At 39.6% G+C, this 23,442-nt stretch overlaps 1 protein-coding gene across 1 annotated transcript in view; it reads right to left on the reverse strand.

Moving 5' to 3' along the window:
- The window catches only part of TTC39C (tetratricopeptide repeat domain 39C), a 107,679-nt gene that overhangs the window by 42,357 nt on the left and 41,880 nt on the right, over positions 1-23,442 (reverse strand). The window contains exons 2-6 of the mRNA XM_047086913.1: positions 18,436-18,484; positions 16,475-16,603; positions 13,890-14,004; positions 3,802-4,156; positions 1,926-2,094 (exon numbers count right to left, since the gene is read on the reverse strand). Coding sequence (XP_046942869.1) covers positions 1,926-2,094; positions 3,802-4,156; positions 13,890-14,004; positions 16,475-16,603; positions 18,436-18,484 — 817 coding nt within the window. The remainder of the gene's footprint in view (positions 1-1,925; positions 2,095-3,801; positions 4,157-13,889; positions 14,005-16,474; positions 16,604-18,435; positions 18,485-23,442) is intronic.

Genomic DNA, 23,442 nt, shown 5'->3' on the forward strand with positions numbered 1-23,442 from the left:
TCAGTCCCTAATAGGAATGAATTGTGGCACAAACTAAAACCATGCCAAATTAAGTATTTGGGGGGGGGGGGAGTTACCAGTTTAGCTAAAAGTTAGGCATTTTTGTTTGAAATAAAAAATTGACTAAAATCGCAAGCTTAAGATACAAACCCTTGTTTTACGTTTCTATTTGACACCTTTAAGACCCAATTTAGAGCATTCATTTAACGTGGGGAGTAAAGAGAGAATTCTAATAAATGCCCAATGCTAAGGTGCCTTATGCTGTGTTGCACATAATCATAAATTCAGGCTCTCGTCCCAGGCAGCAAATCTGCTCAACACTGAACCTAGTATCAACATGTTCAGTTATTCAAAATGAGTAATGCCTGCCCTTTAAGAATTGGACATTTAAGGAAGCACTGACCTTGTAACGCAACTCTCATTTCAGAAATGGTCACTGCGGTGAGAAGGCTTCGTTGATTTAAAATTTCCTTATATAGGTTATTTCCTCTTGCACAAACCCAAGGGAGCACAGAAACTTTAATAAACTGAACATCCTTCCCTACATGTAAGACCATAACGCTGAGCTTAAAAGAACGCTAACCAAAAGAGCAGACTGCATAAGAAACTGATCACAACTATGTTGCTAAGACAGCAAGAAAAAGGAGAAACATAACTGAACGTTTATGAGCCTGAATGCAAAGAAAAACAGTTGCAAGATAATGAGAAAAAAACAATTCAGACACAGGTTTAAATAATTCAGATCCTGCTGTGCTTTCTGTATGTACTAGGTTCCAATTATAAATTATCAGTACTATCTCTAAAATACAACTTCCATATGTAAAGATGAGGAGTCCTCAGATTTAAGGAGGCACCTCACGAGGGAAAGGAAACAATATACACTCAGTTGCCAACAAAAAATATCAGTAAACAAATCATCCCTGCGCTCACAAAAGCCTTCTTCGTGAGCAAAAATCTTCAAAAGCACTCACAGCGGGTTTGCAGGAGGCTGACGACTAGAATTAACTGTGTTGCTGCCGGGCACCCGGTTAACTGGAAGATGGAGGTTGTTAGAATCTCGCAATATTCTCTATTAGCTGTTGGTGCACCTGGCATAACAGCCACCTTCTTTCATATGATTTTTTTCTTATACTTTTCTTTTTCTTCAAATCTTCATGTCCGCAAGCAAGCAGATTGGGGAGGGGGGAAGGGGGAGAGGTCCAGAGGCACCTGGGTGGCTCAGTTGGTTAAGCATCTGACTCTTGGTTTTGGCTCAGGTTATGATCTCATGGTTAGTGAGTTTAAGCCCCACAGCAGGCTCCGTGCTGACAGCTAGGGATTCTCTCTCTGCCCCACTCCCCACTCATGCGCTAGCTCGCTCTCTCTCTCTCAAAAATAAATAAATAAACTTAAAAAAAGAGGTGACTTTGTGTCTATGTCATAGGGTTACTCAGGATTAAATGGGTATCCTGTATAAAGCGCCTGGCACAGGGCTTGGCCAAATGAAGCCCATGAAAAAGTAATAAAAGCTACTACCGTTTCAAAGCTGATGGTGTCCTTGACATTTCAGGCAATAACGTGTATAAATCAATTGTTAACCAAGATGAAAATTTAGAAACAGATTATTAGTAACTCCAGAAAAGGAAAAAAAATAATCGTATATTGTGTTCTTCAACTGAGACATTTGCTAATGTTCCTATGCCTCTGGCTTAGAGTACACCAATCTCGTCACCCCTGCCTCTCCCACCTCCTGAAACAGAAGGTTACTGACTAACATCCTGGGTTCCTGGAAGAGGCTTTTGTAGCAACGATGCAACTGAAAAGCACAAGAACAAAACGTTCCTTCGCCCAATGGCATTTGCCTCCTTTAGATACTAGCACGGAGTGAGAATTACAGATTTGATCCACAGAAGGCTTTATTTAAAAATATGAGGAAGGCACAGTACCTCTAATCGTTGTATACGTCCCTTGAAAAACATGAAGAGGGAAGAATTTGGATAAGCAGCTTCTTTTTTGAGAAGAATTTCCTTCGCTTCATCCAGGCCTGCTTTGTTATCACTGCCATCCAAGGCAAAAAATGGGCGGACCACAGTATGATACCAGAGCAGAGCTAATCTAAAGGAAGAGGGAGAGAAAGATTGAGCAAGGCTTTTCTTACAGAGCTTCTACTTTGTCAAAACTCAGTATGTGCTCTTCTAATACACACTCCTTCCAAAAGTCTTTGAATAAGTAAATCAGAGTATTTTCCCCCATTTTAATCTTACCAATATTTGGAAAACTAACTTTGGCGCAGCTTATACATCAGCATATGCCCATCGGGTGAGAGGAGAATAATAGGATAAAAGCATTTAGCTCTGCTGAGGCTTCCAGATGGCTCTCTGAAGGTATGGACTGAGATAAAGCTCTGATTTCTACACTTCACTCATCAGCACACAAATTAGAAAGACGAACTGGTTACCATGAATTTACTGTCCCCTCATAATAAAGGTAATACTTTTTTGCAAAAGAAAAATGTAGTTTTCTCCTGTGTTCACAAAGTTAGAGTGTAAGCCTCAGAATCCAAATTTAAATATGGGAACCACAGACACAAATTTTACTAAAATGTATTAAAGTAAGTGAGAGAACCAGAAAAAGGGCTCTTTCTCTGGCCTTTGAGAAGGCTCAATTTGAAGAATAATCATTTAAAATTCCCTTATTTCATACTCCTCCTTTCAAGAAAAATAACACGTTAAATAAACTAGGTAAATAAAACAGATTTGTTAGGATCTTTAGTGAACAGACAAAAATGTTTCACTAACACATCAAATATTTTTATGTAAATGTGTGCTTCTAGCATGTTTATAAAATCAGTTCTCTTCTGGAGATCAGACGAATTTACATTACTAATTCATTTCTTTCCAGAAAATATTAAGATATAGACAAATTATCACAAGTTACAAAACTATTACATCAAATCAATAAAATACCACAGTTTATGTAATTTAATGACTTTGGGGAGGAACAAACATATTTTTGAAATGAAAATTTAATGATATTTTTAATAGCCACCAATTAAGACTGAATATCCAAATTCCTCAATATCGATAATATAAACAGAGCTCTCTGTGATATTAACATTTTTTGAAAAATGTCAAAGGGCATCTAGTGTCTGGTAAAATTACTCAAATTGCAAATGGTGAATATTTACCAGACTGAAAAAAAAAAAAACCACATTGTTTTTTAACTGATGGAGGAATGGGTGAATCCTCGCTCTGGATAGTTTTATCAGCTTCTCTCCACACTCTCCTGTTTCAGTAACTGTCATTTCAGTTTCGACTAACAGGACTCAGATTAACAGGACTCGATTTAGTTGACTAGCACAAAATATCCAAGCCACATGAGAGAGACCACTGGACCAACCAGAATCATCAAAGAAAATGACCCAATATCAGGATTCTCTAGGTAATAATAAAAATTTCAGAATCACAGGAAAGTTATCAAATTCGTATTCCTTAAAAATTCAAAAATCAGGGTCATGAATCTCAGTGACTCTGGTCAAGGTCACAGAAACTGCTTATAAAATCATCTGCGGTTGAAAAATGTGGTTGCTTTACCTGTTTAAAATACAGGATTCATGAGAGTCAAGAACAGTGTCCTCTCTCTAGAAAGTCAGCTTATAAACACCACCAAAGACACAGTTCTCGGCATTGCGTTAAAAGGCATAAGGCGTGGCATTGTGTCAACCAACCAATTTACCTGAAGTTTCCTTTAAAGGCTTTGATTGTCGTTTACTTACTTTCAACACTATATTATCTACCAAAGCATTGCAATACAGCTACTCACGTAGCTAAAGGGGCCTTCATGTCCTTACTTTCGCTTGCATACATCAGTGAAGAAAGCCCTTGCAGGCGGTCTCCAGGAAAACCCAGCAGGTTGATGATTTTGAGCAGGTTGGGGGGCACCATGGATATGCAAAGGTGAAAAAGGCCATATCCAAAGCTAACAGCACCTTTCAGTCTGTTTAGAGACTCCTCAGACACCCCTTCAGCCACAATGTGATTATCATTTGCAGCATCAGAAGTCAAGGGCTCTTCAGTTAGCTTCTTCTGATACAGCTCCTGGAGGGCATTGATGTCCAGATAGCATTTATTGTAAATCTTCCAGGCTTTCCTAAGGATCCACCCACCTTTTATATAGGCTATAGAGAAGGGGAGAAAAGCATTAAAAGAAGTAAATAAGCATTCAAAATAATTTTCCTTTATTAATAAAGGAGATTGAAGAAGGACCTGAAATTCAAGCAAAAATTTAAAAAATAAAAATGATCATCTCTCATTGCACCTTGTTCTCTTCACAGGGCTTCAATTCCTTATTTGTCTGATTTCCCTTACTACACTGAATGACCACTTAGCAAGAACCATGTATTTTTTTTGTTCACCGTCCTATCAGGCCCCTCTCTCACACACGAGCTGGGACGTGGTATATTATGCACACTGAATGAAATAAATGCATTAACGCCAGCATGCAAGCGTCACTTGAATCTGACTTTTGTTCTGTATGTTCTGTGAAACATGAATCTCCACGTGTTTCTGAACTACCATGCACTTTGCTGATAAACCTCTCTTATAACGCCTGCGTTTGTCTACCCTGTGCTTCTTTCTTCCTAAAGAGCAAGTTTTAAGTTGAATTCACTGCTAAAAGTACACCAAGCATGGCAACTCGCCAAAACTAAAACAAGCAAACAAAAAGGATTAATTTATACTTACTGGGTGAACAAACGGCCAGTTCATTAACGTGTAAGTCATCAGTGTTCAATGCAGAAATGCAAAGAATCCCCCATTCATCTCTACCTAATGCCTGCTGTGTGGGCCTTAACCACTCACTCCTCACTAGGAGGGCATTATTTGGTCTAGGACTAAGACACTCCACCCACTGCCCAGCCTAGATCTAGACCAATCCAGTGAAGGAAGGTGGCAAAAAAGAAGCTACTTCATAGAGGAGGTGAAAAGATGTTATTTTTAAAGGCATTTTCATTATTTCTTGTTGGGCCAATTTTTAACATAGTTCTCACAGTCGCTACCCAGTTCCATGCCCAGCTGACCCCTCTCAGACAAGCCCACAGGTCCTGCCTCACCCTCTCCTTCTGTGAACATTTACACCTTCTGATGAGGAAAGGAAGGAGCAGTCGACTTATCGGTGCTTATCTGAGTGTATCACCACCATATTTGGGGGGAAAGGTCTTCTGTAAGGAATTTTCTCCAGAAAAGAGTTTAATCACTCAGCACTGTTACCAATATGGCACTGATAATCTGACCCCAATGCACAAATGGAAGACAACATGAACTGCCCCAGGCTTTCAGGCCCTTTAGAATAGCAGAAAAAGAAGTTTGTCAACATTATTTTTAAATTACAAAAAATACAGAACATAAAAGCTGATTTACAAAGTCTAATCCCTGCATTGAAAGTGATCGAAGAACATATGGTACATACAGAAAAGAGTTACGGGAGCAGGCCTACTGCTATCCTTTGAGAGGCCTGTTTACAAGACTGGCCTTTGGCTAGGGTCTATGAAATTGACTTGGGAGAGTTCCCAGCATCCCTAGAACTGGTAAGAGTGGCTCACTGTGCCTACCCTGCTTATACAAAGAGTATGTTTCATGCTGAACACCTGCTTTCCCCTGGGAGTCTGGAATTTGGCTATGTGCAAGGCAGATTGTATCTATACATGGTCAGCCCCCAACAAAAACTCTGGGTGCTGTGTCTCTAACAAGCTTCCCAGCTGATAACAAAACTCATTGCCCAGAGATTTAAGCATGCAACTCCACTGGGAGAAAATTTTGGTCACTTTGGCCCAATTTTTCCTGGATTCCATCCCATCCATCTTTTCCCTTTGCTCTTTTGCTTTGTATCCTTTGCTGTAACAAATCATAGCCATGAGCATGATCACATACTGAGTCCTGGCAAATCACTGCACCTGATGGTCTTAAGGACCCCCAATTCATGTAATCAAGCTGATATTTAATCAAACTAGTATTTTACTTAAATGTATCAATTTCTGATAAATGATGACCATATCTCCTAAGGGATCACAATTGAAAACACAATCATAGGACAAGTTCCAAGTTCTGGATTTGTTAATGTCTTGTAGACTAAGTCCACTGAAAAGAATATCGTTAAGATAGGATGAACAAGCAAAACAAAAGGTTTTTTTTTTAAAAAGAGAATGATTTTTATAACTTTATAAAAGTAATACATGTTTGAAACAACTTTCGTTTAGTTCAAATGAACAAAAACATTTACTGAGCAAATATTACATTTCAGGCACAGTTCTAGGACAACCAAAGAGAAAGAAGATACAGATGGCACCTTTAAGAGGAGGCACACTGACTTTTCTGTGAATGGAAGTACTGTAGGAAAACAAAAGGTCTGAGAAAACCCTTAAACTTCTAGGGTAACACACCCACAAACAATATGACACTCAGTTATGATCCAAAATGCCAAAGGTTGAACAGAAAAATGAAAAAGAAGGAAACATATATTCTTAAGAACACAAAAGCCAATTGGGATAGAATAAATATTGGCTACAGATTTAAAGAATGAAAAAAGAGGGGCACCTGAGGGGCTCAGTCAGTTGAGCATACGGCTTTGGCTCTCAGTTCATGATCTCACGGTTTGTGAGACTGAGCCCTGTATCGGGCTCGCTGCTGTCAGCACAGAGCCTGCTTGGGATCCTCTAGTTCCCTCTCTCTGCCCCTTCTCTGCTTGTGCTCTCTCAAAATATAAACATTTTAAAAAATGAAAAAAAGAAAACTTGCAAAACCCTAAAAATAATAACTAGCTATTAAGTTCCCATTACATGCCTAAGACTGTGCTTGGCAATGGAAGGATACAAAAGAACCATAAGCCATAATCTCAGCTCTCCAACTGTCCATTATAAAACTGAAAAAAAATGAAAAAAAAAATAAGTGTATAACATTAAGACTATCTCTCTACATATATGTTTGTATATACACTCCACTGGGTTATACATAGAAAAATGAAAACAAATAATGTTGAGTTGATGGGTGAATTATTCTTTTTTATTTCCTTTTTGTCACTAAAGTTTTCTATGCAGCAAATATATAAACGAGTTAGTGCGGAATAAGTATTGCGGGATTCCAGTAGAAAACTTTACTGCCTCCTACCTCTGGGCCTAACTGGAAATTTTATGGACCAAGTTTCATTCCATTTTATCCTGTATTTCCAGGCTGCTGGAGCTTCATTCAGGAAGCACAGCTTCCATCCAGGGAACGCCAGCATTCCAGGAAACAGCTACAGGAGTGTGAATATGACAGAGCAGGTGGACAGGCTGTTCAGAGGCAGAGTGAAACGGGGGACACAGGGAGGGTGTGCTCAGCTTGGTGGGGCGGGGTCCCCTGACGTCCAGCTGAGGAATGGTCACCTGCACCAGGAGAAGCAGGCAATTTCTAAGACTGGGGTTGAGGGGACTACCAGTGTTAGGAAACACATTGTAGCAATCCAGATCTCAGGTGAAGAATCATAGCAAAGGAGGGGTAGCAATGGAAACAAATGGCAAAACCCATCAATGCCAACTGCACAGACTCAGTTAAAAACTGACCAGGTAAAAACCCTATTTTTATAAAATAATAATGTAATTCCACAGGTCTTTAATCTCTTACCTAAGAGAGGCGTTTAGGTGCCAATGTTTAAAAGCACATGTTAAAATCTGTAGTAACAAGCTTTAAAGCTTCTAATTTGAGCCAAGTAAACAGAACCCAAAGTTTTTACTAAGTCAAAGGCTATAATTTGTGCAAAACAAAGTTCATACGCACACAGAAAGATACGGTTTTTGCTACTTTCTAAGCTCAATGTGGCAGGGAAACAGGTTCCCCAGGACTCTCACCCTACTTCCCTGTCCCAAGTGCTGCGACCAAAACGTCTGAGCACAGCCTGATGCCGTCAACCACAGAACAAAGGCTGAGTGAGGATCAGGAGAGCCGGCCCTGTGTTCCATGCAGCTCCTGCAGGAAGCACCCTCAGTTGCCTTGATGGTGTAGCAAGGCAGCTCATGAGCACACGTTTTCCCAGCAGGCAGAGAAACAGTATTCACGAACCCCACACCCTACACAGCCTTCCATATGGCTCCTTGAAAGGTCAAATATAAATCATTCAGCCATCGCTATCTATGCTTTTGACGGAAGGCAAAGAGAGCAAGAAAACCACAGACCATTTGCCCTCCCCCTTGAAGGCCAGCCTCAATCAGCTGGGAGATGCAGGGGAGAGAGGAAACTCTGTTCCCGTTAATGGAAAGCCTTAACTCTATCCAGGTGTGGGGGGGGGGTGCGAGAAATGGGAGGAAATGGGAGTCCTTCCCAGGAAAGGGCTAGAGTCTTCTGGAGAGTGAAAATACGAAGTTATACTAATTGATGTTGGGATAAGTTTTACAGATTTTTCAAGCAGGAGACTGTATCCGATGGGATCTCCTACCATAGCATTCTGTTTGTTCACTTGCCCCAGATGAGGCTGGTCAACCCTATAATGAAAGGTCACTTCAGGCTGACCCTTTTTTGTGACCCACATAACACACTTTGGAAGAACAATGGTTTTGTTTTCACTTCTAAAGGACACACTTTTCCAATCTCAACTCTTCCTGGGACTCCATATCCTGCACCTCTTTCCTGAATGGCATCACCCCTCCTCCATCCCTTCCTTTAATTCACATTATTATACACCCACCATTTGCTAGGCAACAGTGCCATGTCAGGTGCCAAGGACAGAGAGAAGAAAACAAACTTCCACTGATCTTCCAAGGAAGAGTTTCTGAGCTGTTCACACCCTGTTCACCCAATCTGTGACTAACTTACATGTCTAGCAAGTAAAGTATCATCCTGAATGAATTATAACCTCCTCTTTCTCCCCTACTAAACCATCCAGCTCCCTCAGGGCAAGAGCTACTTCCTACTCATCTCTAGAGCCCTAGCACTTACCACCCCACAGTGAGGAATGCATAGTAGGTACTCATAGTTGGTAAGGGGGAGGGGGAAGAGCAGGTAGACATAGTTGCTGCCCTCAAGGAGATTACAGTCAAATACGTGGGCAGGCATGTAAATAAAAATTTGTACTGCCATATGATGAACACTCTGACTATGCACGGGATACATGTGGAACAACAAAGGGCAGATGATGGAGTCCGTGAAGAAGGAGAACATGAAGGAGGCTGACCTGGAACGTACCTGGATAGGCAAGAGAAAAAGAAAGGGGCTGCGAGCATCTGAACTGAGGGTGGTATACAGGAAGGCAAGAGGCAGCAAAAGGCATTGAGGGAAGCACACGAAGCCCTGCTTAGTGGCACGCGGTGCTGGGAAGGCAAGGAGGCTGGGAAGGCAAGGAGGCTGGGAAGGCAAGGAGGCTGGGAAGGCAAGGAGGCTGGGAAGGCAAGGAGGCTGGGAAGGCAAGGAGGCTGGGAAGGCAAGGAGGCTGGGAAGGCAAGGAGGCTGGGAAGGCAAGGAGGCTGGGAAGGCAAGGAGGCTGGGAAGGCAAGGAGGCTGGGAAGGCAAGGAGGCTGGGAAGGCAAGGAGGCTGGGAAGGACGTAGGTTTATAAGTGCCTCCTTAAGAAGCAATTTGGATTTTACTTCATAGGTGATGCAGAATGGCTGAGTGTTTAAAGCACAGGTGTAACAAATTTTAGACGGATGGCTACAATGGCAGCACAGAGAACGTGGCCTGGAGAAGCATGTCAGTTAACAGCAGACTGTCACATGACTCCAGGAGCTAGCACCTCAGGGTGTAAGCGTGAGGGAGCATGGGCATAGAGGAGAAGGCCATGAGAAACCCAAATTTCTGTGCCTCTCGAGGCACAAGTCACCAAACTAAGGTGATGGCAAAATGGTGAGAAGACTAGGAATTCAGGTATGAAACAAGCAACAACTGGCTCAGGCCCTGGCCCTGTTGTCACTAAAAAGCTGTGTCAACTGTTCAACCTTCTCCAAATCATCAGCCTCCACCACCTCACCTGTGAAGTAAAGGCAGAACCCTCATTTGAGGAAAATTTATTGGGCATATGATATGCCAAGAATACAACAATGAGTATGACATAGGACCTACCCTCAAGTCCAAAAGGAAGTAAACGAAACAAGATGGCAAATACCATATTTTAAATATAGCTTCTTTTTGTTATGAAAGTAGTTAACATACGCATATGGGGTGAGGGGAAGCTAGCAAGCAAGCAGCCCTGGATAAGAGTTAATGAAAAAGATATTTAAAAAATAGTACATAAAATGAAGAGAGATGATGGGGGCAGTTCATTATAAAGAAGTTCAAATGAGAGAAGGCACAAGAGCTCTTTTTTAAAACTTTTTTTTAAAGTTTTTTTTTTTAATTTATTTTGAGAGAGACAGAGATGGTGCGAGGAGGGGAGGGGCAGAGAGAGAAGAAAGAACCCACAAGATCTTGACCTGAGGGGAAAACAAGAGTCAGACGCTTAACTAAGCCACCCAGGCACTCCAAGAGTTCTTTTAAAAGTATGAAGCATTTAAAAATTCACAAACTCAAAAAAAATTAAAAAAAGAAAAAGAATAGGGGCACCTGGGTGGCTCAGTCGGTTAAGCGTCTGACTTCGGCTCAGGTCACGATCTCGCGGTTGTTGAGTTCGAGCCCGGCGTCGGGCTCTGGGCTGATGGCCCAGAGCCTGGGGCCTGCTTCCGATTCTGTGTCTCCCTCTCTCTCTGCCCCTCCCCCATTCATGCTCTGTCTCTCTCTGTCTCAAAAATAAATAAACGTTAAAAAAAAAAATTAAAAAAAAATTCACAAACTCAAAACATTCACAGACTCATCCCTACCTGGAGCTCAGGTGAGTGAGTGCACCCCCCCCCACCCAGTTCTGCGCCACCCACTCGGGGTGGGGGAGGAGCACTTATCATCTCCAAAAAGACAGCTTTTCCCCAAGAAAATCATCCATCAAAAATGTTTTCTAAGGGGCACCTGGGTGGCTCAGTCGGTTAAGCGTCCAACTTCAGCTCAGGTCATGATTTCACAGTCCGTGGGTTCGAGCCCCGCATCGGGCTCTGTGCTGACAGCTCAGAGCCTGGAGCCTGCTTCAGATTCTGTGTCTCCCTCTCTCTGACCCTCCCCTGTTCATGCTCTGTCTCTGTCTCAAAAATAAATAAACATTAAAAAAAAAAATTAAAAATGTTTTCTAAGAAATGTATTCCAACAAAGTAGGTTTTTTGTAGTTTAATAACCCAGTGTGTTTCAGGAAAGGCTAAGGAAGAGCATTTTTGGTTGTTTGCTTGACAAATACTAAGATATTCATAAAGCAAAAGACCACTATACACATTTATGTCTATCAATTTTATTTCAATATCAGCATCTGTTCAATAAATTATATGGAAAAACCAAGAGCACTGTTAAAAATCTATGATAAATAGGATTAAATATTAATTGATTAAAACCAACTTATCAGGAGAATGGGTAAAGGCTAACAAGGTAATTTGTGAAAGAAATAGTTTATTAATAAAATATAGGGGCGCCTGGGTGGTTCAGTCAGTTGCGTGTCTGACTCCAGCTCAGGTCATGAGTTCACGGTTCATGGGTTCAAGCCCCACATCAGGCTCTGTGCTGACCGCTTGCTCAGAGCCTGGAGGCTGCTTCAGAAGCTGTATCTCCTTCTATCTCTGCCTCTCCCCCACTCACACTCTATCTCACTCTCTCAAAAATAAATGTAAAAAGAAATTTTTTTAATAAAAAAATAAAATATAAGAATAGGTTTGACCTAATAAAAAAGGCAAAGCAGAGAACACCTGAATGTCCAAAAGGAATGGGTTAAATAAATCATGGCACATCATATGAAAAACTGTTATTATTTAATATAATATTTTGAAACTGAGTTACAGGGAAAATACGTAAAATACAATCTAATAAGGAAAAGTAGGATATAAAGCACTATAGATTTCATTTTGTAAAAGAGATATAAAACATGGAACATTAGCAGTAAAGTGTGATTTCTCCCAGTGGTAAGGTATGTAGTGACTTGCTTTCTTCTTTCCCCTTCTGTACTCTCTGAATTTTCTATAACATGTTTAGTAATTATTTTGTTTATTTATTTTTGGGAGAGAGAAAGAGACAGCATGCACGCATGAATGGGGAGGGGCAGAGAGAGGGAGAGGGAGAATCCTAAACAGGCTCTGAACTGCCAGCACAGAGCCTGACACGGGGCTCAAACCCACAAACTGTGAGATCAAGACCTGAGCTGAGATCAAGAGTTGGGACACTTAACCGACTGAGCCACCCAGGCACCCCTAGTAATTTTTAACCAGAATGATAATTGTAGAAGCAAACAGCACTACTTGGTGATTCTAAGTTTCAAGAGGGCAGGAAGCATAGCTTGTGCTACTCACGTAACAGTGCTCAGCACATCATACATGTTCAGTAATTACTTACTGACTAGACCAATGAATGAGCAAATGAGGATAGATACACTTACTTTTAAAATTATATATATATTTATATTTATTATTTGTATATATTACATATATATCACTTATATATATTATATATATATTTATATATACTTTCAGACAAAGAGTTGTAAGAACATAAAGAATTCCCAGATGCCCCCTACCCTGACTCCTCAAACACTGTACTACATTTGATTTCAGCTTCTCTCTCAAAAGATATTTTCTCAATGGCTAATGGCTAAAATAAGCTCCCTTAAGAAGTCCTTGAGTGTCAGAAAAAAAAAGAGTACAAGATCACAGAAAATGCCAGAGCTCCTATCTTGACCCAAGAAGTTGGACCATTCTGCTGCTCTTAACATATACATTAATGTAGAGCTTCAGAGAGGGGAGTGTATATTGATGTCTCAGAGGTATTTCACATGAGCTTTGAGCCCTCAAACATACAAGTATTACGCAAGTCCTGAGAGGAAGATTAGAGAGAAAAACAGAGGATAGTTGAGCCAAAGCAAAAGGCCAAAGTACAAGCATAGAACATATTTTAAAAGAAGGATAAATTCTAGTAAGTCCAAATTTTGGAGATCGAAATAAAAGTTAAATTCCACTTCTGACTTGAGCCAAATGGAAACAAAGCATCCTCAAGGATGAGATGGAGGGAGGGAGGGAGGGAGGGGGGAGAGAGAGGGAGGGAGGGAGGCAGGGAGGGAAGGAGTGGGGGAGAGAAGGGAGAGAAAGACTGATTCTGGCAGTCTAGAAAGAACAGTGTATGTTATAACTTATCAGCAACAGACCCTTCTTCATTTAAGGTTTGGAAGGAAATACTTTTCTGATTGTGAGTTTTAGTTAATTTCCTTTTTGAATTTTCATTTTTTTCCAAGTAAATCCTATCTACCAAAGAAGCAAATTTCTCCTGGAAGTATTACACCAATAACCACATAAACAAAAGAATTGGTATCTGTATTAGACACAGTCTTACAGAAGCTGTTAAAGACTCATTTTGAGTCTATAGCACTCAAGATATCAAAGCTACAGAATCCTGGAAAACTGTTTTGGACAAACTAAGAAATTAGTTTATATTCCTTAGACATATTTGGTACATATTCAGGCCTTCAATAACAATTTCCTAAAAAATGTAATTTAAACCAGGTATATTTCACTTTAAAGGTTATTACAATTTGATTCTCACAAAGTATGATCTATCAATCAAACTGGCACTGGTAATTTCTCTATGACAGAATGATCTTGAGACAAGAGGATGAAACATTGACTTCAAGTCTAAAACTACACCTCTAAACACACACTAAGTACTTGTGGTTTCAATTTCCTAAGTAAAAATCAGTATCAAGCCCCAAAGAAACGCCACGGATTTTCAAGGCCTGAAATATGAGGCACTGTAAAAAATAATAATAAATAAAGGGCGAGGCATTACTGATTGTGTCCACTGAATTTTGAAAGCCATTAAAAATAATGCTTCAGCGTACCTGACAATTCTTGTTTTACAAATGAGAGCACAGCCAGGTAAACCTGACAGTCAGCTATGATTATCTGCCTCTGAAGCCGATCAACCATGGAGGGGGCGGATTTTCGGACATCGACCTGTTTGGTGGAAAGAAAGGACACACTGATAAATCACACACACACAAAAAGACTCCAAACAGCTATTACTTGACTGTGCAAAATAATTTCACACAGGAACAATGAAACACGGAGCTGAAAGCCAAGACCAGATTTATACTATATTCCCATGAAATCTTGCTCTGTTAACAATATGATGATAAAGAACACTATAACTCATAACTCAAAGGGGCACCTGGGTGGCTCAGTCAGTTAAACATCCCACTTCAGCTCAGGTCATGATCTCATAGTCTGTGAGTGAGAGCCCCGCGTCAGGCTCTGTGCTGACAGCTTGGAGCCTGGAGCCTGCTTTGGATTCTGTGTCTCCGTCTCTATCTGTCCCTCCCGTGCTTGCACTCTGCCTGTCTCTCAAAAATAAATAAACACTAAAAATTAAGAAAAAAACCATTTAAAAGAACATTATAACTCAAAGACAAACATCCTAAGGGATTAACAATGAAGCTCCTGGGAAACCATGAAGAAAACACAGAAGTTGAGTTTGACCTTTTTTTTTTTTTTTTAAACAACTGAAGTTCTTACATATCCAAAATAAAAACCACCAAAGGTAGAAAACGTTCCCCAAAATAGCTAACCCCAAAAGCCACTATGCAGCCATCTACCTTCATTATGTAGGAGGAACATTAGGATTCATTCCTTATGGATTACATTTTAGTTAAGGAGAAAATGGCTTTGAATGAACCACAAACTGAACTCAAAATGCAAGCCATACCTCTAAGGTGACTACCCCAATAAAAGAAGCAAAAAGTAAAACCAAAAACCCCACTTGTTATAAAATGTTGGTCCTTATTGTGAAGAATGTTTTTAAGTGAAGAAAAATCACCCTGAAATAGAATAATGCATTCTTAATACAAAGTGAACTTGAACGAGATAAGCTAAATTAGCTTTCGTAGGCTGTATCAGTGATAAAAGAAATGATGGGATCTTCGCAAATACGACAATAGCATAACTAGTAGACAAAAAAGAGTGAACTATTTCCCTTTTTTCTAGATTAGCATAATCTATTATGGTCACTATAGTTGCAAATGTAGTCCCAGAACTCATTACTTTGTCTAGGCAAATGTCAGTCTATTGACGCTTCTGTTTCTTTGTAATAACTTCGACTGTGTAGGGTTGTTAGAAGGGCTAATGAGGCACTACACGTGAAAATGCTTTTTAAATTGCAAAAATCCTTTACAAATGTTAATTACTAACATAGGTGTTAGGCATGGCATTAGATACAGAGGACAGACATGTAAATAAGCTTATAGTCTAATGAGGGAACACTGTCTTCGTTACCATGTAATGTAGCAAGTGCTCTGAAGGATAAAGTACAGGGTACCATGGGCACAAGTAGGAAACCTACTCAACAGGGCTTCAGGGCTCAGGCAAGACTCCTTGGAGAACACGATCTAGGAAGAACTCAAGACAGAACAGGAACCAGGTCAAAAGGGAGGAGGATGTTTTAGGCAGAGGAAAAGTGCTCCATCAGCCACTGTAAGGAGTTTGGACCTTATGAATGGCAATGGGGGGGGGGGGGGGAGGCAGGGGGCAGGGACACTGAAGATGAAGCCAGCAACATATTATTTGCATTTCAGAGACTATATTCTGGAGAACCAATTCAAGAACAGTGAGAGTTACCGTAGGCAAATGGGGATGGTGACTGACCTAAAGAAATGGCAGGAGTGGGGAGAGAAGTGGATGAACTCAGGAGGTATTTTAGAAAGAGACAACAGGACTCAGTCATTTATTACATGCAGGATTTGGAGAAAGAGCAATCAAGGAAACCTCTGGCCCTTCCGCAGCATCAGGAGACTATATTCTTGGCCCATCAGTGGCTTCATCATAGTGGACACCATCATCAAGGGCAGAGGTAAAGCAACCTGGATACAAAGGAGCCAAAGAAAAGACGGGTGGCTTTCGGGGACCATAACCAAAAGACTGGTTTGTCAACTCAACATGTAACACATAGCAGACCCCTGGGCACTCCAAAAATATCAGGGTAGGAGGATGCCTCTCCAAAGACTAGACTTTGGCACTGAAAGGTGAAAACAAAATCAGGAGAAGTGAACTGCAGTGCTATTGTCACTTTATTTGTAACCAAAGGCTGGTAAGGCCTGAGAAAATTAGGTAAATAGTTGAATTCCTCAATTATGCCCAAATGCAACATATTTGAATTACAGATATGAAAGCCTCATTACATAAGCTCTTACCACAAAGCCCATTACGGAAGAAGAGAATCCTAAAATAGCAAAAGAATTAATGTACTTAATGGTTCTAATGACTGATGGGGTTATGCGGGATTCTCTTGTTTTAAAAAATACATTTTACATAATCAAAAGCCGTAAGAAACATGTAGTGCATTCAGTGAAATCCTAAATATCAAAAACCAAGTAAATGAGCACTGTCCTAAGTAAGCAGCACCCAGTTCATAACCTAAAGACATAGTACTTACATTCTTCTTAATTTTATTCTTGATGGTTTCAATTACTCCAGCCTCTTCACTTTCACACAGCTTTTCTGTAGTTTTTAAGTCATCACATGCCAACTGCATTTTTTCTTCTTCAAATGTCATCATGGCATTCTTCCAAGAAAAAAATAAGGAAGAAGTGAATGAACCAGGAAATGTCTGAAAATTTAGGCAATTTATTACAACAAAATCCCAAACAAGGAAAAAAAACCCAAATTATTTGTTGCAAGTAATCAGAATGTTACAGCATACCCTAATCATTTCCAAGAACTATAATCTCAATATGAAATAAGAATATACCTCTACTACACCTACATGAAAAAGTATATGGTAATAAATATTCTTGCAATTACTGTTCTACAACCTTTTATGTTGTTATTGAACACAGTAACAAAAGCCCTGTATAATTTCTGATTAGTCCACTTCACTCAGTTTTTATACCAATGTCTCACTGAAAAGTCCATTCTACCCACACATGGACCCCTGGGCTCCATCACATACTGCACAAAAGCCTACTGAAACATCAGGTAGCAGGTGCTCCTTGAAAAACATCAGTCTTTTCAGGGATGGCAATTCCAAGGGGTTCCCTTATTTGGAAATCATTTTACATTGTCCACAGTGAAAAATTCCACTGACAGCCTGTTTCCAGGCACCTGATCTGGTAGATTTTTCCAGACCACATTTGACTGGGTAGGGGCAATCCCCTTCTCTGCTGAAAACCTGCAACTTTCACCAGTGAGAGTAAGGTTTCTGAGGATATGGATGGGCTCTAGGGGCAGACATGACACCTGATTCTTGGAAGGACCTAATGAACTCACAGTTGGCTCTCCATTCTCTATCCATTCATCAAGCCCTCCCCTTGGAATGGAGCCCTATCCATTCTAGGCCTCCTTGGTAGGACTCTAATATACTCTCCCCTTGTAGCCAAACCAGACAACAGCCATCTTTGGTCAAGTCCCCCGACCACACTTTCTTTCCAAGCAGACCCAGCTCTGCCATAGCCTCCCTTCCCACCTTCCTGCCCCACCCTTTGGCTGGGTCTCCCTCACTGCCTCTGCAGTTTAGTGGGTATTCATGTAGTGCTTCCCACAGAGTACCATTTTCCTTAAAATTGGAGGCTATGTTTTCCTAAAAACAGCAAGCCTTAAAAACTTTTGTCATATTCCCCAGCAGTAAGAGGAAATAAATAGCTTGAATGAAAACCTATGTCACCAGAAGCTGGTCTGGCGTCTGCAGTTGGGCACTGACAGCCTGTGTAGGACACATAAATTTGCAGATATCTTTCTAGATTTGAAATCTAAATGCTTTCTCTATTTTACTTTACTTGATCTCTACACATGATATTGATTACACACACACACACACACACACACACACACACACACTTGCTATTATACCATTCTAAGATAGCTATTTTTAATTTTGTGTTGCAAAGTGGTTTGTGGGATGTTATACGTATTTCTGGAAAAAAGCATCCAATTTTCTACATGGCTGAATTTTCTTTAAAAACCCAACTGCAACCTATTCCCTTCAATTCCTAAATACTAATATTTAAAAATGTAATAATAACTAACAAATTTCAGCTATGCTAATTTAACTTGCCTTTCAGTCCACATTTAGTCAATGATTTTCAAGCACACCTTTAGTATCCAAAGCCTGATTTTTTTTTTTAAATCTCTACTGCAATTTGTTTTTTTTGGAAAGGTCTTTCCAATTATATATAAAAAAAATTTTTTTTTGATTGAGAAAAACAGAATACTCTGGAAGGTATAAGCATTTTATTTTTAAAATTAAGGAAGAGTATATCTTACAGGTTTTGGTTAATAGGCAAAACTTGATTCCACTTTTAAATGCTAAAAGATCTCTATCTACACAGCTAGTCACTCTAAGACATACTTTATATACTTGTTTCCTTCACACCAACACCTCTCCCCATACCAACTTACCAAAAAACTGACGAAGCTGGCTCCAAAACTCATCAATGGGCTATGATTTCTGTTAAGGAAACAAAATTACGTTTAATGTATACTTTCATAAACACTTAATATATTAGGATCACTATATATTTCTAATAATTGGAGACACTGTAAGGTCTCAAAGCTGATTAAATTACCCTAAGAAAAAAGTTTGAGGCAAGAAAGTTCAGTCTACCTGACAGAATAGAATCTGCCCTTGATTTTTCAAAGCAAGACACATAAGTCAAATTATAAGAGGCTGCTTTAGTAACAAACATGACATCTACAAACACATGGCCAAAGGAAGATGATCAATATTCATCTTAAAAATGCAAAACATGTTCAAAACTTTACACACATAAAGTAACCATAATTTTTAAAGTAGATCAAAGGGTTTTACCACTGAGCCAACCTTGAAAACTCCCTCATTCCAGCTAAAAAAAAAAAAAAACAAAAAAAACCCACAAAACTTGAAGAATGCCTCCCGAGAGTCAGACACTCCCCCAATGTAATATAGTCATTATCCAATTACGTACATAAACCAAACAGAAACCAAATCAAACGAATACCAATTCAAAAAATATAGGAATATAAACTTTCAAAATTCATAACTGTTACAAAATCTAAATTTCCTTAAGTTGCACTAAAAGAGAAAACAACTAGTAACTGCCTTCTTAAAAATAATTTTATTGGGGCGCCTGGGTGGCTTGGTCGGTTGAGCTGCCAACTTCGGCTCAGGTCATGATCTCGCGGTCCGTGAGTTCGAGCCCCGCGTCAGGCTCTGTGCTGACAGCTCAGAGCCTGGAGCCTGTTTCGGATTCTGTGTCTCCCTCTCTCTCTGCCCCTCCCCTGTTCATGCTCTGTCTCTGTCTCAAAAATAAATAAACGTTAAAAAAAAAATTAAAAAAAAATAATTTTATTGATTTTTTAAATTATGTAGATAGCATATGGTCATTCTAAAAAAAGGAAAGAACAATACATTTAGTCAATCCCCTATAGGAAGTTTACTTTGTGTGCAAAGTGTGTCTGGGGAGGGGTAGACATGCACATTTGTGTGTGTGTGTGTGTGTGTGTGTGTATGTATATATGTATGTAGGTACACACACACACACACACACACAGATATATCCAATGAATATATCCGATGGACATCTTTGTACCTGTATCTTTTCAGGCAAGTCCAATATATTCTTGGGATAAACTGCTAGAGATAGCATTACTGAGTCAAACAGTATGCACATCCATTTTCCTCTAGGGTCAGGGGAAGAGAGAGAAAGTAAGTAAGGGGGGAGGGTGGGGAAGTCCTGAAGGGAGGGGAAAGAGGTGGGGTGATAATGAACCGGATTTATTTGGAATATCAACCTTCTGCTACATTTTTTCCCATCTACTTAGTACTTACTCAAATTCTACAATAAATAACTTGTTTACCCCCATCTAATAGGATACTAAGCCAACAAGAAGAGAAGTAGGAAGATCAGTGCACTAGTGAAGAACCCCCACTAGCACTCATACCCATAAACCAAGCTCTAGCGGCACGTGTACAGCACACGATGAAGTCTGCTGTCCCTCCGTTCCTGCGCGATGTGGCAGCACAGATGGAGATTTTCCCATCCACAGCTCTGCACGGACATACCAGTATAGGCTCCTACCCAAATGTGGTTTGCATATGAGTATCCCCTCTAGAATGTTATTTTCTGCCCATACCCCTTATCATCCTGTCTTACACACAACAGGCATTCAACAAATATGAACCAGTGAAGGAATGAAAGATGTAGAACCCTGCTTTTCAGGAACAAACTCATTTCAATCAAGTGCGGATTAGCGTGGCTTTCCCCTTTCCTTGCTTACGTGTTAACCACTTTGCCATGTGAAAAACGAAAGAAGCTGAAGCTAGGGATATGCTTCTTGTTCTTGACCAAAATTAGGTTTCTGAGAGCCAAGGCTATTAATTATTCATGGTACTCTAGACTGGCCCTCAGTACTTCCCATACTGGCTTAGGTGAAAAACCAGCCCAATGGAAATGCTCTTCTCTCTTTGAAGTACAGTCTCTGCCAACCCCACAGCATCTGGCATGTTAGACGGTGTACCCAGTACAATGAACCGATCGATAAACGTGCAACTTCTCATATGCTACACAAGACCTGTTGTTTTAAGAATTTAACAAGGTTTGGGGTGCCTGGGTGACTCAGTCGCTTAAGCGTCAACTTTGGCTCAGGTCATGATTTCACGGTTCGTGAGTTCGAGCCCCACATTAGGCTCTCTGCTGTCAGAGGGGAGCTTGCTTCAGATGGTCTGTTTCTCTCCTTCTCTGTCTCTCTGCCCCTGCCCCACTCTCGCTCAAAAATAAACATTAAAAGAAAACTTAAAAAAAATGAATTTAACAAGGGTCACTTGACTTTTTAACCCTATGTTAATTTACCTTATCTTGATCAATTTTGGCCAACAGATGTGTTTCTACATAAAACTTACTCATTTGGGGGATTTGGAAATGTTCCCAAAGGGTAGAAGTATCATTACTTTAAAACTGAATCTAAGGAAGAAGAAAGAGGCTCATAGCTCACCTCAATATGCTCATATTAGGAACCAATAAACAATGATCCAAACACAAGGGGAGTAAGGATATCATGTAAAGACCAAGTATAAAGGTAAGCATTAGAACCAAAATACAAACCTTAAATACCAGAAAGTAGATAAAACAACAGAGGTGGGGACAAGTGAAGCCGACCACATGGTGAAAACCTCCCTTATTTAAAGAAGGGATTATGTAAGGATATATATACATTTGCTAATATTGGAAAAAAAACAGATGGAATAACTTACAATTAAAAAAAATAGATACATACAAGGTAAGAGAAGGAAATAGGGAAGAAGAAACAAGGATAGAAACAAAGCTTCTTTGTAGATGCTTTGTTTTGTAGATTAGACTTTGGGATCATGTAAATATCGCTAAACAGCAAAATTAATGTACCTAAAGGCGAATCCAGTTGGTAAAATAACCACACAGAACTATTCCAAGGGACTTTAGAACACAATAACCTGACAGTGCATTTTCATTATGAAATATCCTTAAAAATAGACCCCAAAAGATAGCAAAAATATTTTTTCAGTAATCACATTCTCTCCAGTCAAGTTGGTATTGCCATTCTAAGGCTGCTGGGGATGTAGTTTGTGACAAAGCGATGGGTAGGTATGTTGCTGTTTGTTGGGACTCAGGACTTTGTGCATAGGAAAAAGACTGTAGTTAATTAAAAATCCTATAGCTTAGGATATAAAGTCTTGGTTTTATCTTTTAAAAAATAAATATTTCTGTCTACTGAAAAAGCCTAGAAGTAGCACCACCAGCAGCCCTGAGCGGGTCTAGCACCCTCTCTAAATACATTAAGTAAAACAGATTGTGGGTCTTTGAAGAAATGGTTGATTCTGGGTCAGGGGTAAAAAATGTTCAAGAACAGCCTGGAGTTATCTTATTAGAGCAGAAAGCTAGGAAGTTTAAAAGCTATATTAGGGTTTTGAAGAGGTTCCCACTATGCAAACATGGAACAATAATCCCTAATGAGAGTAAAAACAGCAATAGTTTGAAACATCATATAAAGTTAAACCATAAATCCAAAATGATATTTTAATTAACAACAAGACTACCACCACCACCAACACTGCTCTCGTTGCCTATGGAGGATCTTAAGGAACCAACGCATTATTTTGAAAACTCATTAAAAAGAGAGTAAGCATTTATCCCGTCTTTTCTCTATGGACTCAGAGTAACGAATTAGTTGGGTAGGAGGGCAGTTCCTCCACAAAAATTTCCTGGGATAATAAATGAAAAGCAAATGATAGAATCAGTATCTCATTGTGGATCTCCTCATGAAATAATGGGTATGAGAGACAGGGGAACATATTAAACACCACCATGCTGATACAATCAGCAATATCCAAGCTGCAGGAAATTCTATAGGACAAAGATCCTAGTTTCCTCAATGACAAGAAAAAAATATATGAGTAGAGGGAAAGAAACTGAAAGGGAATCTCTAAAATAAAAGGTTTAAAATACAACAGACACACAAAACACATATAAGAGACATATGTGTGTATGTATGTATGTGTGTGTGTATATATATACACATACATGTATGTATATGTGTATATATATATATATATACACACACACACACTCATACATACCCATAACAATGAGAATATGAAACAAAAATCACAATAGCACAAAATTACTAATTATCTGTAAGGATAACTCTAACAAAGACATGCAATAGTGCCACACTGAAAACTCAAAACATTACTAAAAAAAACACTAAAGACCTAAATCAGGTTTCTTAACATTTGAGTCAGATAACTTTTCGTTTTGGGGGCTGTCCTATGAGCTGTAGCATGTTGAGCGGCATCCTTAGCCCCTATCTACAAGATGCCAGTAGCACACAGCCACCCTCCCAACCACAGATGTGACAACAAAAATGTCTCCTAATAGCACCAAATGTCCTCTGGGAGCAAACTGACCTTGGCTGTGAACCACTAATATAGAGATATATAATTTTTATGAATTAGAATTCAATATTGTTACAATGTTAATTTCTCTAAACCGATTTACAGCTTCAATGCAATCCAGAGCAAAATCCCTGGGGTGTGTATGGAGGGAGGTGGTATTGAAAAGTTGATTCTAAAATCTACATGGAGGGGGACCTGGCTGGCTCAATTGGTGGAGCCTGCAACTCTTGATCTCTGGGTTGTAGGTTTGAGCCCCACATTGGATATAGAGATTACTTAAAAATAAAATCTTTAAAAAAAATCTACATGGAAAGGACAAATACTTACAATAGCCAAATCAAATCTGAAGAACAACAAAGCTGGACACCTGACATCAAAACTTAATCAAGAATTTCTATTCACTCATAAGAGATTGGAAAAGACAATCACAGATAGTTACAATCCACTTATTCAAAAAAGCTGATCCTCAGAATATATGAATTTCCCAGAATCAGTAAAAA

The sequence above is a fragment of the Lynx rufus genome, unplaced genomic scaffold (genome assembly GCF_022079265.1).
Source record: "Lynx rufus isolate CCGP_SWC_20201006 ecotype Redwood Valley unplaced genomic scaffold, mLynRuf1.p SCAF_22, whole genome shotgun sequence".
Classification (NCBI taxonomy): Eukaryota; Metazoa; Chordata; class Mammalia; order Carnivora; family Felidae; genus Lynx; species Lynx rufus.